General features: G+C 67.6%; 3 protein-coding genes across 3 annotated transcripts; 1 reads left to right on the top strand and 2 right to left on the bottom strand.

Moving 5' to 3' along the window:
- Positions 1-250: 250 nt before the first annotated feature.
- On the bottom strand, positions 251-10,096 carry RRP12 (ribosomal RNA processing 12 homolog). Its single transcript, XM_035311841.1, has 34 exons — positions 9,865-10,096; positions 9,182-9,420; positions 9,008-9,091; positions 8,729-8,805; positions 8,507-8,612; positions 8,319-8,435; positions 8,067-8,205; positions 7,661-7,788; positions 7,222-7,320; positions 7,051-7,142; positions 6,863-6,974; positions 6,619-6,716; positions 6,397-6,511; positions 6,181-6,323; positions 5,856-5,977; positions 5,649-5,713; positions 5,369-5,531; positions 5,097-5,251; positions 4,781-4,848; positions 4,495-4,588; positions 4,189-4,347; positions 4,031-4,111; positions 3,852-3,957; positions 3,616-3,723; positions 3,380-3,537; positions 2,983-3,074; positions 2,723-2,881; positions 2,367-2,539; positions 2,129-2,245; positions 1,883-1,932; positions 1,552-1,630; positions 1,221-1,288; positions 795-877; positions 251-596 (listed from the first exon to the last, which is right to left on the bottom strand). Exons 1-34 carry the CDS (start codon positions 10,058-10,060, stop codon positions 494-496), a joined length of 3,948 nt encoding a protein of 1,315 aa, XP_035167732.1. The 5' UTR covers positions 10,061-10,096; the 3' UTR covers positions 251-493.
- A 402-nt stretch (positions 10,097-10,498) lies between these two features.
- PGAM1 (phosphoglycerate mutase 1) lies at positions 10,499-12,616 on the top strand. Its single transcript, XM_035311849.1, has 4 exons — positions 10,499-10,714; positions 11,105-11,379; positions 11,753-11,933; positions 12,026-12,616. The coding sequence occupies exons 1-4, from the start codon at positions 10,576-10,578 to the stop codon at positions 12,193-12,195; spliced, it is 765 nt and encodes a 254-aa protein (XP_035167740.1). The 5' UTR covers positions 10,499-10,575; the 3' UTR covers positions 12,196-12,616.
- Positions 12,617-13,504: 888 nt separating this feature from the next.
- On the bottom strand, positions 13,505-15,236 carry EXOSC1 (exosome component 1). Its single transcript, XM_035311850.1, has 7 exons — positions 15,078-15,236; positions 14,931-15,011; positions 14,592-14,680; positions 14,325-14,358; positions 14,128-14,178; positions 13,962-14,046; positions 13,505-13,777 (listed from the first exon to the last, which is right to left on the bottom strand). The coding sequence occupies exons 1-7, from the start codon at positions 15,225-15,227 to the stop codon at positions 13,671-13,673; spliced, it is 597 nt and encodes a 198-aa protein (XP_035167741.1). The 5' UTR covers positions 15,228-15,236; the 3' UTR covers positions 13,505-13,670.
- Between the last annotated feature and the right edge of the window lie 23 nt (positions 15,237-15,259).

A 15,259-nucleotide genomic window follows, 5' to 3' on the forward strand; every position in this document is an offset into this window, starting at 1 on the left:
GGTGCTGCCAAACTCACCCCATGCTGAGCGAGGGAGTTATACAAGGAAATGGGCTGCAGCGAAGGACTTGCCACCAGCTCTGGCTTCTCTTCCCAGCCAGCCCCCTCGCCGCTCCGTGCCTATCTTTGCTGCTGGCAGCCCCCAGCCCCACCGTCCCAGGGAGGTGCCCCGCGGGGTCCCAGCACCAGGACCAGCTGCACCGCAGGGGATGCGTGAGGGCAGCGTTCACAGGAAGAGAAATCAAGGCCGGGTGTGAACAAGGGGCGTTTATCAGTACAGGGAGTTCATTACATTACTTGCTCTCACACACACGCACACACACACAGCTCCACCAGGCAACCCAGCACCTTCCTCCAGGGCAGGGCTCAGGCCATGAGTCCATAGGGTGACTTCCCAAGGAGTGTCCACTCACGAAGTCCCTGTCCCACGGTGTCTCTGCGTCGCAGGGTGTTATCAGGCCTTGGGCAGGTGCAGGCAGAGCCTCCGAGGCTCCTCAGGGGCGCCGGTTCTTCAGGTGGCTCTTGCGGCCAGCCCTGGCCCCGCGCTGGGCGCCCTTCATCAGGCCCTTGAACTGGCCCTGCATTTTCGCCTGCTTCCTGGAGAGAGAAATTGGCCAGTGCCGGGTTACCGTGGGCACAGGGCACAGCCAGCCCCTGCACAAGGCTTCTCCAAGGAACGGCACAGAGGCTGGCAGGGAGCCCCCAGACCCACAAAAAATGACAAGAACAGGGAGCAGCATCAGGCCCAGGTTTGACCCCGTTCCCCAACCCCGTGCCCTTCCCGGCCAGTCCCACCTTTTGTTGAGCCTGGCCCTGTTCAGGGGGATGTAGGCATAGGGGTCGAGCTGGCCCTTCTTCTTCACGTCGCCTTTGCCTTTCTGTAGGAGATACCGACATGGAAGAAGATGAAGCACAAAGGGAGACAGATGTACACATCCCCTTCTGGGCATCCCTGGCACACGGTCACCCCAAAGACCACACTGCATAGCCCCTGGGACTGAGGTCCCACCCAGGTGATGCTGCAGCATCAGGAACCTGCCTAGAGTGGTGAGCAGGAACCAGCCACAGCGAGGGCCAAGATTTTTAGAGGTACCACGTGTTGGCAGCTCCTCTTGGAGCAGAGATGCCCCCAGCGCTTCCTGCCCCGAGGCCAGCAGCAATCCTGCCCCAGCAGAGCCCAAGGCATCCCTCCCCAGGCCCTGCCACCCCTGGGGCCCTCACCTTGGATCTGTACTCTGCACCGAAGGCTGGCTCCTTGCCCAGCTGCCGATGGATCCCAGAGCCTCCGGCTGGAAAAGATGGAGTGTGTGTTGGAAGGGTCTGCCAGGGCCTGGCTCCCCCTCCCCACCTCCCACGCTGGGATAAACCAGGGCTGGGGGAGCTGTTCCTGCTTCTGCCTCCTGCTCCTGGGAGGGCAGGAGAGCAGCACAGAAGTGTGACAACTTCACATGAGCAAAGACATCTGCTCCAGCTGGCTTGGAGCAGCCCAGCACCGAGAGTACAAGGTTTTGGCCCCTGCCAGAGCAGGCACAGGCAGGTGGCGTGCAGTTACCTCTGTACTGAGGGTAGGTCCCGGCCTCTGGTTCCTCATCGTCTGCCTCCTCTCTGAACCGACGCTTCTGGCTCTTCTTCTGCAGGAGGAGGACACGGGGTCCCTGCAGCTGGCTTGTCCTTACAGCGCTGCCCCCCACGGCCCCGTGACCTCCTGCTTCCTCCCACAGGGGTCCCCAGACCTTCCACAACCCCCACGCACACCCCTTGTCCCAGGCCAGCCTCCTATCCCCTCCAAGCAGCTGGCGTGTGCCCTGTGTTCCCTCTGGCCTCTCACGCAGAGCCACAGCTCGCCCCCCCCCGTCTCCCCGGAGCACGCGCCCCACGCTCACGGTGCGAAGGCCCACTTCTTGCAGCACGTCCGCCACCTCCTCGTCTGCACCTACGGGACGAGACAAGGGGGTCAGGGCAGGACACAGGCACAGGGGAGCCCCTGCCAAGCCATCACGGGTGGCCATGCTCCTCCCAGTCACCCGCTTGATGGAGGATGCTTCCACCCACATTCCCCCAAACTCCCACGGATGCATGGGCAGGATAGAAAAACCCACAAGCAGAGTCTCTGCCAGCCCAGACAGTACCTTTAGCTCCACCATCAGCCATCTCTTCCTCCTCATCATGGATGATCAGGCGCCCGTCCTCGGACACCTGGAAGTCGTGGCTCACTTTTCTGGATCTCTTGGGGGCTGGCTCGGTGGCTGCACGTGGAGAGACGGGTCAGGGCCTGGGGAAGGGCCGACTTCTGCATCAGCCATACCCCAGGGTCCCTGTGCATTGCACCACCCCTTGCCCCATCCACCCAAAGGCTCTGCTCCTCACCCAGCACCCGCTGGGACACTTTGGGGTCCAGGAAGTTGAGGGGCTCATCCTCTTCCCCTTCTTTCAGCCATGCCTGGCCCTTCTGCCGTGCTTGCTTCTTCCATGCCCTGCCTCGCTGCCGTTCCTCCTCTTCCTCCTCCGAGTCCTCCGAGTCTGCCAGGATCTCCTCCATGCTGGGCACAAGGCAGAGAGGACGATGGAAATGGACCAAGCCGGGGTGCAGACCCCGCCTGCCCACAGCACAGTAACCCTAACGCCAGAGGTGCCCTGAACACCTCCAGAGGCATCAGCTGAGCAGATCCAGCACCAGGCCCCGCGTTGGGGCTGCTTCTAATTCACCCCCAGCCCGTCTTTACCTGTCTCCTCTGGGCTGGGCTGGTTCCTCCTCCTCCTCCTCCGTCTCCGCCGCCGCCTGCCTCAGGGCGCGCCGCTTGCGGCTGCGGGCTTCAGCTTTGCGGATGTTCACCAGCACCTTGTGGAACTCGGCGGGCAGCAGCCCCTGCACCAGCTCGAAGCTGCGGGGAGCACAGAGAGCCCTCAGTGCGGCACCCAGGCCTCCCGTGCCGCTTCCCGGGAGCTGTCCCACCGCCCCAGGAGCCGCAGCCGCCTGACTCACCCGAACTTGCGGATGAACTTGGTGAAGAGGTTTCGCAGCTTCATGCGGAAGTGGCGCCTCATGTCATCCGAAAGGCCCCCCACAGCTTCCAGCTGCCAACAGAGACCCCTGAGATCAGAGCCCCCCAGCCTCCCCCTGCACCTCCCTGCACCCGTGTGTGCCGCAGGCAGGGCTGCGGGGAGGTCTCCCTGCTTGGTTCGGGGCGGGGGGGTCTGTGGCAAATCCACGCCAATATCTGGGAGAGGAGCCTCCTCTCTGCCCTCTCTGCCACCAGGACCAAGGCTGCACCCCTCGGCTCCCAGGCAGGAGCAGGGCACAGCTGGGGATGCCCCCGCTGTCCCCAAGGCACCAGGGGCAAGGCAGCTCTGCCCTGCCACCCCTCGCGCTGGGCTCTCACCATGGTCTGGACGTGCTTGGCCAGCAGCTTGGTGTCGACCAGCAGCAGCACGACCTTGAGGAAGCCCAGGGCAGCCTTCACCACGTCGCGCGTGCGGGAGCCCAGCAGCAGGCAGACGTTCTGCAGGAGCTGCTCCACCACGCTCAGCCCCATGTGATCTGTGACCGCAGCGGGGCTCAGCCTGTGCCCAGCCCGCCGCCCGGCCCCGCTGCGCCCCGCACCCCGTCCCCGCTCACCTTTAAACTCGAAGAAGAGGCGGGTGAGCGCCAGCACGGTGCAGCTGATCATGGTGACCGAGCCCGTGAGCCCCGCGTACACCAGGAGCAGGAACCGCTCCATGGCCTCTGCAAGAGAGGAGCAACTCAGGAGCTGCCCCTCTCGTGCCCCGCAGCCCCTCTGGTCCCTTTCAGACCAGGAGGAGGTCAGGCACGGGTCTGACTGCCCGGGTCGGAGGGCCAAGGCAGCCGCTCACCTTGGGGAGTGGGCCCAAAGCGGATGAAGGCGTTCCCCATCTCCACCAGCAGCACAAAGGCGTTCTTGCGGGCCGCCGCCGAGACCTCCTTGGTGCACAGGATGACCTGGAGACACACAGGAGGGTCACGGCCCCACGCCCACCCACCACGGCCACAAGCCCCCGGGTCCCACACTCACCTCCGGGACCAGGGCGGTGACAAAGGGCTCGTGCTCAGCCGAGAGCTGCTTCACGATGTGTAACAGGCACTTCAGCCGGGGCTGGGGAGAGAAACAGCCCGATGCTGAGAGCCAGGGACGCAGCCCCGTCCCCCGCCCGCAGCAGCCCCCGCTCTCACCCTCTTGGCCGGGGATGCCGCGCTCTTGAGCGAGTCCAGCAGCGCCGCCTGCAGCTCCTCCAGGTGCGAGCGGACGAAGGCCTGGCAGGGGGCATGGGGAGCGGCACACACCTCCTCCAGCACCCGGTACGCCTTCTTCTGCATGCTGCGCTCCTTGCTCTGCGGGGACAGCCAGCGGCACCGCCGTCAGCGCGGCCCCTTGGCACGGCATGGCTGCGGCACGGCTGCGGCACGGCTGCGAGATGGAAGCAAGCAGAAGGTGCCCCCTGCACCCCCCGTGCCTGCTGGGGCTGGGAGGAGGCTGACCTGCAGGGAAGGCTGGATGGTGCTGTACAGGGAGCCCAGGGACTGCTCGTCAGCGTAGGGGGCCATTGCCACCACCAGATCCAGGAGGGAGAGCCTGGAGCAGAGAGGGATGAGCAGGTACCTGCTGGGTCACCAGCGCTACCAGACCAAGCTGGGACCCTGGTTTCGAGTCCCAGCTGATGCATGAGTGGCACATCCTACAGGGGACAGCTTGGGTGCCCCCCCTAGTGCTGCTCTCCGTGAGGGAGCCGCAGCTTCCCCCGTAGCACCAGTCCCTGAGCGTTACCTGGCAAACTCTGAGCTCTCAGGACTGGTCAGCTTCTCGCTGGCTTTCTGCAGGAACCCGCACACCATCTGCAGGGCAGGCACGCAGTCAGGACTCCCCCTCCTGCTCCCCACCAGCACCGGGGCTCAGGCTGTGGGCCCTGCACTGCATCAGGGCCCCGGCTCCCTCCCTCCCCTGCTGCACCACTGCCTGGTAAGCTTGCCAGGTCACGCACCCCTCAGAATGGGACCGGCTGGGAGCTTGTAGCCCACGGCCAGCACAGCCTCCCCCGTTTCCCCACGAAACGAGGGAAACCACGAGGCCCCCACGCCCTGACCTGCGGGTCGGTGATGGTCAGGTAGGCGCGCACGGTGTCCAGCACGGAGCGGCGCTGGGTGCTGCTGCCGCCGTCCCCCTCGGGCTGGCTGTACGCGTTGAACAGGATGGGCAGGAAGTTCTTGGCAAAGCGACCCACTTCTGCTCGCTCCGCATCTGGGGTGAGAAGGACAGGGGGGTGCAGATCAGCAGGGCCATCAGCCCCCACAGCTGCCCGCACCGGGTCGCGGTGGGGGACAGGACCCCCCCTTATCCCAGCAGAGCCCACCCGACCTGTCTCGCAGCCCCGCTGGATGAGGGTGCGCAGGGCCTGGCACACGGTGGGGCGGAGGTCCGGGCGCTCGCTGATGGCCATGCCCAGGGTGCGGGCCAGCCCCTTGAAGGCCCCCACCACGTCCGTGGGGTGGGTGCAGAAGCCGGGCAGCAGGCTCCAGACCTGGAAGGCACGGGAAGGAGAGGGAAGCCGGCAGCCTTCGTCCAGGACACCAGTGCCCAGCCTGGCACCGTGGATAGGCCACAGCAAGGGGGGGGGGGGGGGGCCACCCCCTGTTACCTGCCACTGCAGCGTGTCGTAGATCTTGGACTCCAGGCTCTTCCCAGCCTGGGCAAATTCCAGGGCTGCAAGAGAAAAGGGAGAGATGAGCACAGCAGCAGAGCCCTGCACTGCCCCAAGGGATGGAGGTCCTGCAGAGCACCCAGCGCAGAGGATGCGCAAGGGATGGAGGTCCTGCAGAGCCCCCCCCCCGCCAGCCCTCCTCACCTCTGCTCTTCAGGGCGGCCGCTAAAGGCAAGAAGTAGCTGGTGAAGAAGCCGAGCCGCGCGCCCTGCACGTAGTCCCGCAACACGGGCAGCAGCCAGCTGCGGGGGAAATCCAGGTTCTCCCTGGGGAGGGAGCGCACAGGTCGGGGGGAGCACGGGGTGCTGCCAGCACCAGCCCCTGGCCGTGGGGCACGGCCCCAGAGCGCGTGCCCGCAAGGAGGCTCAGCACCGCGGGGAGGCAGGGGGGATGGCAACCAGCAGACGTGGGGCCCCCAGGCCCTGAGGGGAAGGCAGGCTTGTTTGCCACTGCCGGGGGCTGCGCTCACTCCTTGCCGTCGATCTGCAGGGGCACGGCTTCCAGCAGCACCTCGGGGCCCATGGCAGCCACGGCGGCCCCCACCGCCTGGTCCACTTCAGCCGTGTAGGGGAAGTGCGGGGACAGACGCAGGTCACACAGCGACTGGAGGCACTGCGGGGACAGGGCAGGAGGGTGACCGAGGAGCCGCGGAGGCTGGCTGACCCCGCACGGCCTCGCCGCTCACCTTCCTCATGACGGGGTGGCACTGCTTCCCGCACGACTCGAAGAAAATCTCCAGCACCTGCAGCACCTCGTCCCACGCCGCGTGGAAGCGATATGTCAGGCCGTCCTCCACCGACCTGGAGGGAAGGGACAGTGACGGGGACAGACCCAGCACCGTGCCCCCTGGGGACCAGGCAGCGGCTGGAGCCGGGGGACGGCCTCTCCCACAGCCCCCTGCCCCCACCTGAACATCTTGCAGAGGTAGGAGGCGGGGGCTGGGGCAGACGCAGTGACGGTGCCCAGCTCGTCCATGTGGGGAGCCACGCACTCGGTCAGGAGGTTCTGCAGGGGAAACGTGGTAAAAAACGGGTTGGTGGCGGGCTGTGAGGGGCCAGCCCCAGGCAGAGACCCCAGCCTGGCCACCAGCAAGGACCAGGACAGCTCGCCACCCAGGAAGGTGGGCTGGGAGAGGGGGCCCCCGTCGGTACCTCGAGGGTCTGCGCCGCAGCTGACACCACCTGCGAGTGCGGGGACAGGAAGCAGTTCATGGCAGCCGAGAAGAGACGGGGCAGGTGAGCCCAGCACAGGTCCTTCTGCAGCCTGGAGGAAGGACAGGAGAGGAGGCTGGTGAGACGGAGCTTGGCCTCTCCCCTGCCCGGCCCCGGCCTCTCCCGACCTGCCCAGGTTGACGTGCGCCCTCTCCATGGTGGACAGCCAGGTGAGCAGCGGCTGCAGGTCGCTGGCGCTGGGCACGTAGTCGTACAGCGCCTGGGGGAGCAGAGGGGCGGTGGGAAGGGCGGAGGTGACAGCAGCCCCGTCCCCCCCTGCCGCGGCACCCCGCACTCACGGTAATGATCTGGGCGTTGAGCTCGGCCGGCAGGCAGGAGGTGCTGGGCTGGGCGCTGAATAGGCTGTAGAAGGCCTGCATGGCGCACGCGGTCACCAGCTGCAAGGACACAGGGTCAGGAGCAGCAGCTCCGTGGCAGATCCTTTGTGCTCTGCGCCCCCAAACAGGCTCTGCCCTACCCAGCCCTACAGGAAAGCCCCGTCTCCCATAGGGCTTCCCGTTGATGGCCTCCTTCTTCCACAGCAGCCGTGCCAGTAAGCCCCAGCTCTCCCCGGGGATGCTCCATGCTCAGATCCTGATTCCAGGTCCTGCAGCTCCCCAGCCAGCAGCCAGAGGAGCGTGATCCCCTCCAGGGCCGAGCTGGTGGAGCTGGGACTGGCAGAGGGGCTGTCCTGGCAGCCCGGCACGGCTGCGGGCACGGGGACACGGGGATACTCACCACGTGGCTGAGGGTCATGACTCTGAGCAGGGTCTCGCAGCACGTCTTCACCGCGGCCGCAGGGAAGCAGGGCAGCACGTCCCGCAGCAGGGTCAGGACGTGCAGCGTGGTGGTGGCCTCCCTGGCACCTGGGGGAGCGCAGCAGCACCCATGTTTGTGAGCACAGCTCTGCCCAGCACAGGGACCCCATGGCACAGCTGGGGCTGACCCACGGCCGTGGGTGGAACTGACATCCCTCCCAAACGCTTCTGAGAGCAGGCAGATGTCTGAGGGCTCCGCAAACACCTTGAACGTCTCAACATCATCTCACACCCCCTGCAGCTCCTCTCACTGCCGTTCCCTTCCAGCCCCTGTTCTCGCGTGCTGCAGGGCCCTCGCTCTCAGCCGCAAACCCCTCGTCCCGTACCTCCGGCTTTTTCGATCTCTTGCACGCAGAACTTGGCCGTGGAGGGTGCCGCAGGGTGATGCTCGGGGGCTGCATCTCCAAACATGAACTCGCTGCCTCTCAGGACGGAGCAGACGCCGTACTGAGCTGCTTTCCGAACCTGGGCAAGTTGGAACAGAGGCGTGCAGGAACCCCGGGCCCCAGGAGCAGCGCCAGCCCCAGAAACCAGCCCGGGAGGCAGCAGGGGCACAGCCCAGCACGTTGGGGACTCACCTTGGGCTTGGTGTGAACGCAGAAGCTCAGCAGGCCGTGATAGACCTGGAGGGTGACGGGGTAGCTCCAGGCTGCCAAGTCCTGCTTGCGCAGCAGCGTGGCCAGGCAGGACAGGACCTGCGGGAGGGGCAGGACCGTCAGCACCGCCCCTCGGGGACCCCCTCGCTGCCCGCCTCTCCGTTACCCACCCATCGCAGGGCAGAGGTGGAGCCGCTGCAGGCCTGCGAGGACACGATGCCCATGAAGGCTTTGGAGGTGTCCGAGAACTTCTTGATGAGCACCGGGCTCGGGACCCTGCAGGGAGAAGGGGCGCAGGGTTGGCAGGCACAAAGGGGACCACGCACCCGGCCTGGCGGGGGGGAGCAGTGCCACCCCCCCATGCCGGGACAGGGGCAGCTCCCCCCTCTCACCGCTTCAGGACGAGGTTGAGCAGGTAGGCCACAGCGGCCAGAGACTCTGGGGAGTCCACTGCCTCCAGCGTGGTCATCTGGGAACGGAGAGGGAGTTTGTACCAACCCAGCCCTTCCCGAAGCCCCGGGGAAGGGGACAGGGCAACCGGGAGCAGCCCGACAGCATCTCTGCTGAGAAGGATGCCCGGTGCACCCGGCGGGAGCACGTCACCCCCCGGAGAGCAGCCAGGCTGCCAGCAGCAGCTCCCGCTGTGCCTGCTCCCCGTGGCGCTCACTCACCAGCGCAGCAAAGTACTCCGTCTCGGTCTCCTTGCCCCCCCGCGAGCGGATCACCTCCGTCACGGCCGCCAGCACCGCGCAGATCTGTCACAGCACCAGGGGGACCCACTCAGCGCCCTGGGTGTAACGGGACCCCCCCCAGACCCCCGCCCCCAGCCCAGGACCTCCCAGTACCTCCTTGTGAGCGGCAGAGCTGGACTCCCAGAAGCGCTGCACCTTGCTGAAGGTGACGTTGGTGCAGTCGCTCAGCCCGCTGAGGAAGGTGCCCGAGGACCTCTCCGTGGCGGCCTCGCCACCACCCTCCTCCTCCTCCTCCTCCATGGGCAGCGGCACCGCGCGGCCCCCCGAGCGCAGGGACCCCGACTGCAGCTCATTGTGCAGCTTCACCGCGTCCACCGTCAGGGCGCTCTTCTCTGCCGGGAGGCAGCAGGGGCGGGGGTCAGGCCGGTACAGCCGTGTCCCACAGCTCCTTCATCCTCGTCCTATCGTTGTCATCTTCCTCCCCCTCGTTTTCCTCCTCCTCCTCTTTCTCCCACACCAGGGGCTCTATGCAGCTTGCCGTGCGTGCCTCCCCGCCACCCTCCCGGTATCCCCCCGGTCCCACCGAGTCCCGGCAGAGCCCCCAGTCCCTTCAACACCCCCCCGGTGCCCTCCCGGTCCTTCCCGGTGCCTCCCGGTACCCCCCGGCCCCGGTACCCCCCGGGGCCCAGCAGCACCCCCGGGGCCCAGCAGCACCCTCCCTGTCCCGGTAGTGCCCCCCAGTCCCCGTAGCACCCCCCCCACCCTCCTGTCGCACTGCCGGTGCCCCCGGGTGCCGGTGCCCCCCGGGTCCCGCATACGCCGTGCTCTGCGCTCACCGGCGGGCCGGCTGTAGAAGCGGCTCCTGGCGGCCAGGCGGTGCCGGCGGGTCTCGGGGTTGCAGTCGCTGCTGTGCCCCTTCCGCCAGCGCGGCAGCTTGGCGGCGGCCCCTGCCCGCAGCCGCCCGCAGCGCGCCATGCTGCCCCGCGCCACGTGCCGCCCCGCCGCGCTTCCGCTTCCGGCGCCCGCCGCCATTTTGAGGGAGAGCGAGGTGACCGGCCGTGCGAGCCGCGTGCGGGAAGCTAAGCAGGGTCGAGCCCGGTTGCGGCTTGGATGGGTGACCTTGCCCGATAGCGGAGGCAAAGGGCGCCGCGTGAGGGCGCTGTACTAAGGGAGGTAATACGGGAGGAGATAGCGGCAGCTCCGCACCCCGAGGAGCTCATCACGTGTTTCCTGAGGCCCACCGTCCCCTCTCACCCCCCTACAACCCGCAGCCGCACCGCCCTCCGCCGCAGGGAGATTTTCACGTACGCCGCTACTCGCGTCACTACGGCCCGCACTGCGCCGCGCCTCGCGGCATTACGGCGCGCTGACGTCACAGCCCGAAGGTCGCGCCGCCCTTCGCGGGCTCGCCATGCGCTACGTGCGGCCTCGCCCGGGCGCCCCGCCGGGCTGCGCATGCGCGCGGGGCACTGCCCGGGGCGGGGCGGGGCGGCGCGGGGCAGTCGCGGGCGGGCGGCGGCGGCGGCAGGAGCGGGGCCTGCGGCGCCATGGCGGCCTACCGGCTGGTGCTCGTGCGGCACGGCGAGAGCGCCTGGAACCTGGAGAACCGCTTCAGCGGCTGGTACGACGCCGACCTCAGCCCCGCCGGGCAGCAGGAGGCGAGGCGCGGCGGGGAGGCGCTGCGAGGTAACGGCGGGACCGGTAACGGCGGTTGGTAACGGCGGCCTCCCCCCAGCCCCCCCCACGGTGCCGGTAACGGGGCCCGGGGGGCCGCTCCGTGCTGGGCTCAGCCGGCCGTGCACCATCTCGGGGCGGTGGGGACGCCTAACGGTGGTGGTGGGCAGGACCCCGGGGCCTCGTCCCCGGTATCCCACCCCCCCGTCCCCGGTATGTCCCCAGTAACCCCTCCTGTCCCCGATACGTGCCCGATATCCCCTCCCCGGTCCCGTTTTCCCCTTATAGCCCGTCCCGGTGCCCCCCACAGCCCTTCCCGTTACGCAACGCGGCCGCACCGGCCCGGTGCCCGGTTCCTTCCCCCCCCCCCCGGGGAGCATCCGCCCCCCGGTGCCGCCGCAGACGCCGGCTATGAGTTCGACATCTGCTTCACGTCGGTGCAGAAGCGGGCCATCCGCACGCTGTGGACCGTGCTGGACGCCATCGACCAGATGTGGCTGCCGGTGGTGCGGACGTGGCGCCTCAACGAGCGGCACTACGGGGCGCTCACCGGCCTCAACAAGGCCGAGACGGCCGCCAAGCACGGCGAGGCGCAGGTGAAGATCTGGCGGCGCTCCTACGACATCCCCCCGCCGCCCATGCAGTCGGACCACCCCTTCTACAGCACCATCAGCAAGGTAAGCGGCCGGCCTCTGCCCGGGGGGGGACACGAACCCCGGGCACGGCACAGAGTCAAGGGGAGCTGTTAATTATTAGCCTAACGATCCCTGCTGTGCTGTTTGCTCTGGTAAAGAGGCTGCAGCGAGGGTCGTGCTGCCTTCCCCTAGCAGGGCTTGTGGCTGAGTGCAGTCTGGAGGCAGATCCCAAAGGTGCTTTCTCATGGGCACGTAGCTGTGAGCCAGCTCTGTGCGTGCAGGGCTGAGCCAGGAGCTGCTGAACGAAGGCCCCGGGGCCGCCTTCCCGTGCTGCTCGGCCCCGGCGTTGCCCCTCGCAGGCGCACAGCAGTGTCCAGGGGTGCTGGGCCACGCTGTGAGTGAGGTGTCTCTGCAGGACCGGCGCTACGCTGACCTGACGGAGGACCAGCTGCCCACGTGCGAGAGCCTGAAGGACACCATCGCCCGGGCTCTGCCCTTCTGGAACGAGGAAATCGTGCCGCAGATCAAAGAGGGCAAGCGAGTCCTCATCGCAGCGCACGGCAACAGCCTGCGGGGGATTGTCAAACACCTGGAAGGTACGGCAGCCCCGCGTGCTGCTCGGGGTGCCCCGCAGCAAACGGGGTTCTCCCCTGCAGTCCTGGTGGGTGACCGGCCCCTGTGTTCGCAGGCATGTCGGAGGAGGCCATCATGGAGCTGAACCTGCCCACCGGCATCCCGATCGTCTACGAACTGGACAAGAACCTGAAGCCCATCAAGCCCATGCAGTTCCTGGGGGATGAGGAGACGGTGCGCAAGGCCATGGAGGCTGTGGCCGCTCAGGGCAAGGTCAAGAAGTGAGGCCAGGCGCGCGGGCTAGCGAGTTAGTAGAGTTGTCCCCCCTCTGTCCCCACCCCTCTGTGCACACCCCACAGCCGTAGGAACTTGGAGCTGCAGAGCTGGAGCAGGGAGCAGCTCCCCGGGACTTGGCCCCTTCCCTTTGGACCAGGCTCCCCTCTGCAGGCAGCCTGGGAGCCCGGGGGCGAGGGGCTACGTGCACGGGGGTCTGGTGTGAAAGGGAGCCCTCACTCTGCCAGGCAGCACCCGCACCCCTGTGTTCTGTGCCCAGCCCTTGGGGGACGCTCTGCGCAATTCCTTGCCGTGCCTGGCTTCTCTGCTTTGCTTCCCCAGCAGTTCTTGTCACTGTTACTGTAGTTCTGTTGCTTGATTTAGTTATTCCAGGGGCCCGACAGGAGCAGTGGGGGGGTGCAGCACGGGCAGTGACCGGGATGGGGGCCCTCTCCCTCGACCAGCTTAAGATACTGCGGGGGTGGTTGTGTGGCGTGTGCCCCACTGTGCTCCTGCGTGCTGTGGCACCCGGCGGCGGTACTTGCAAACCTGGACCTAGCTCTGCCAGCCCATGCTTTAATTTATTGCCTTTGGACAAAGGAGGGAGCGTGTTGTCTGGAAGTTTGTACCTGCCACGCACTTCCCGCAGCCAAAGCCAACCCCCGTCCTGCTGCCTCGTGGTGGTGGCGTAGATGCCATTGTGCCCCCGTCCCCCAGCCTGTACCTGGCACTGTCACTGTGGCCTCCCCTGCTGCTGGCGTAGCGAGCCTGGCCTTGCACTGGGTCAATGTAACTGTCCATCAGTAGCAGCTGTCTTGTTCCAGTTCAATAAAAGGTTAATATGCAATAAGGAAGGGTGGTGGTTTCTGCTAACGCTGCGCCACGTGCTCCTGGGCCACGCGGGGCTCCTGCCTTGCCCTCCGCCTCCTTTCCGGCCCCACCACGCGGGCGCAGCAGTTGCCGGTGACTCGCATCTGCAGGAGGTGCTTGGGCTCCGGGGAGCGAGGCGCGGCTCTGCAATCACAGCACGAGGGAGTGATTCACCGCTGCTCAGCCCTGGGGTACTGCCTCTGAGCTGCGGCGCTCCCTCGGCACGCGGGGCACGCGTGGCCTGCGGTGATAACGCAGCCCTGGGGATGAGCGCAGCCGCAGCCCCTGCTGGTTACCGCTGGGCTCAGAGCCGCTTGGTGCTTCCCCTTCCCCAGCCACAGCCTGGAAACAGACGTTGCCTCCCACCTGCAGCCCTGGGGGAAATGGCCCCCTCAAACAGCTCCACTGCAGCGGCCAGAACGAGCCCTCCGGATGGTAACCAAACAGCACAGAGCTCTCAAAAAAAAGCTTTATTACAGCAGAAATATAAAACCCACCCTGCTGTTCCAGCCTCTCACCCACGGAGCTGCCTGGAGGAGCCCCCTCTGGCCCCCCAGACCACCCCCTGCAGGGTCCCCGCAGCTCCTGGGGGCGCAGGCTGGTGGCCGCGGGGGCTGCTAGGTCTGCAGGAACTGCGGCTGCACGCGGGCCACCTTGCGGAAGTCCTTGGTGTGCGTCTGGGGGCACTGCATCTCGCACCAGCTGATGGGCACCATCTGCACCCCTGCGGACATCACCCGTCGGGGGGCTGCTTCCCTCCCTGCTCCCCTCCCACTCGCGTTCCTCGTCCCCAGCAGCCCCGGGCCTCCTCCCACGGCAGGCGAGGCTCAGCAGGATGAGGCAGGGAGGAGGCTGTTTGCTCCCCAAGCCGCATCGGCTGCTCCTCACGCGGGGCTGTCCGTCCCTACCTGCCTCGCTGCGAGCCACCACCACGCCCAGCTCGTTCTCCGCCGTGCTCAGCAGGTAGTTGGACTGCGCGTCCCCCAGGGAGATCTGGGCGGAGGGGGGTTAAGGGAAAGGTCTCCCTGCACGGGCCCCTCCGTCCCCCACTGCTGTCCCGAGGGAAAAGGATACGACTTTGGCCAGGACTATGTCACCTGGGCGGAAACTCTTGTAAACTTCCACCTGCGTGGGACAGAGCGGACACGAAGGCGCAGCATGTGAGGGTGCTGCTCAGCGGCAGCCACCCCAGGGCCCATGGCAGGAGGGGTGCCCCTGCCAACAGGGCGCCGGAGCGGAGGCAGCTCGGTTCCCAGCAGTGCCTTGCTGACCTTATCTTTCTCAGTGGCTCGAATATCTTCTCTCCTGGAAAAGGAGACACAGGAATCCAATACCAAGCAGGTCTCTCTCCCCGTCACCCCGTGGCAGGAGCTGCCCCAGCCTCCCTGGACGCCGGCCAGCACCTGCTGGACATCCCCCAGCAGCCGGAGCACAGCTCCTGCCAAGTGCCAGGGCAGCAAACTCCCCCCCAGCTGGCCGGGGCAGGCCAGGACGCCCCTTTGGCCGGCGGGCAGTCGCCCACCCGGCCCCTTCCTTACCGTATGGTGCCGCGGAAGGCGGATTTGAGCGGCGTGGAGCCGACGTAGAGGATGTGCACCTTGGCGAAGCGCGAGTTGATGCTGCAGACCTGCCGGGAAGGAGCCGGGGGTCGGCGCCCGCACGGGCTGCGTGCTCCGGTGCTGGCGCTCCAGGGCGGGGACCTCGCACCCCGCGGCCCCCCGGCGGCCGCAGCCGGGCGCTCTCCCGGCGCCCTGCTCCGCAGAAGGTTCTGGAAGGCAGAGCAGCCGGCGGCCCCCCCCAGCCCCCGGGAGGGCCGGGCAGCAGCCGCCAGCCACCCTCCCCCGAGGGCCGTGGTCCCGCAGCGGTGCGGGCCGTACCTTGCAGGTGACCACGGCGCCCACGTCGGGCAGCAGCTGGGCCTCGGCGTCCCGCAGCACCGACACGACGGGCACCTGCGGGGCACGGCGGGGCTCAGCGCGGCGTCCCCGCGGCCCCCCGTCCCCTCGCGGCCCCCCCCCCCGGCTCACCCCGCCGTCCTCGCCCCCCCGCCGCAGGCAGCCGGCCAGCGCGGCGAACACGGAGCCGTGCCGCGTGTAGGTGCCGCTGCCCGCCGCCGCCTCGGCCGCGCTGCACAGCCGCTCCCCCGGCACGCAGTACCGAGCCGGCGGCGCCATCTTGGGCGCCCGCCCAGAGCCGCCGCGCTATT

The sequence above is a fragment of the Oxyura jamaicensis genome (genome assembly GCF_011077185.1).
Source record: "Oxyura jamaicensis isolate SHBP4307 breed ruddy duck chromosome 6 unlocalized genomic scaffold, BPBGC_Ojam_1.0 oxy6_random_OJ72994, whole genome shotgun sequence".
Lineage (NCBI taxonomy): Eukaryota > Metazoa > Chordata > Aves > Anseriformes > Anatidae > Oxyura > Oxyura jamaicensis.

What these genes read in the sequence shown, in the direction of transcription:
- EXOSC1 (XM_035311850.1), bottom strand. Translation starts at nt 15,227, where the DNA reads ATGGCGCCGCCGGCTCGGTACTGCGTGCCGGGGGAGCGGCTGTGCAGC. An exon ending in ACATAGTCCTGGCCAAAGTC is followed by an intron (nt 14,047 to 14,127) that starts GTATCCTTTTCC and finishes CCCTCCGCCCAG; the next exon opens with ATCTCCCTGGGGGACGCGCA. An exon ending in GGTGGCTCGCAGCGAGGCAG is followed by an intron (nt 13,778 to 13,961) that starts GTAGGGACGGAC and finishes TGATGTCCGCAG; the next exon opens with GGGTGCAGATGGTGCCCATC.
- PGAM1 (XM_035311849.1), top strand. Translation starts at nt 10,576, where the DNA reads ATGGCGGCCTACCGGCTGGTGCTCGTGCGGCACGGCGAGAGCGCCTGG. An exon ending in CGGCGGGGAGGCGCTGCGAG is followed by an intron (nt 10,715 to 11,104) that starts GTAACGGCGGGA and finishes GTGCCGCCGCAG; the next exon opens with ACGCCGGCTATGAGTTCGAC. An exon ending in TCTACAGCACCATCAGCAAG is followed by an intron (nt 11,380 to 11,752) that starts GTAAGCGGCCGG and finishes GTGTCTCTGCAG; the next exon opens with GACCGGCGCTACGCTGACCT.
- RRP12 (XM_035311841.1), bottom strand. Translation starts at nt 10,060, where the DNA reads ATGGCGGCGGGCGCCGGAAGCGGAAGCGCGGCGGGGCGGCACGTGGCG. An exon ending in AGAGATCGAAAAAGCCGGAG is followed by an intron (nt 7,789 to 8,066) that starts GTACGGGACGAG and finishes GCGCTCCCCCAG; the next exon opens with GTGCCAGGGAGGCCACCACC. An exon ending in GCGCACGTCAACCTGGGCAG is followed by an intron (nt 6,975 to 7,050) that starts GTCGGGAGAGGC and finishes TCCTTCCTCCAG; the next exon opens with GCTGCAGAAGGACCTGTGCT.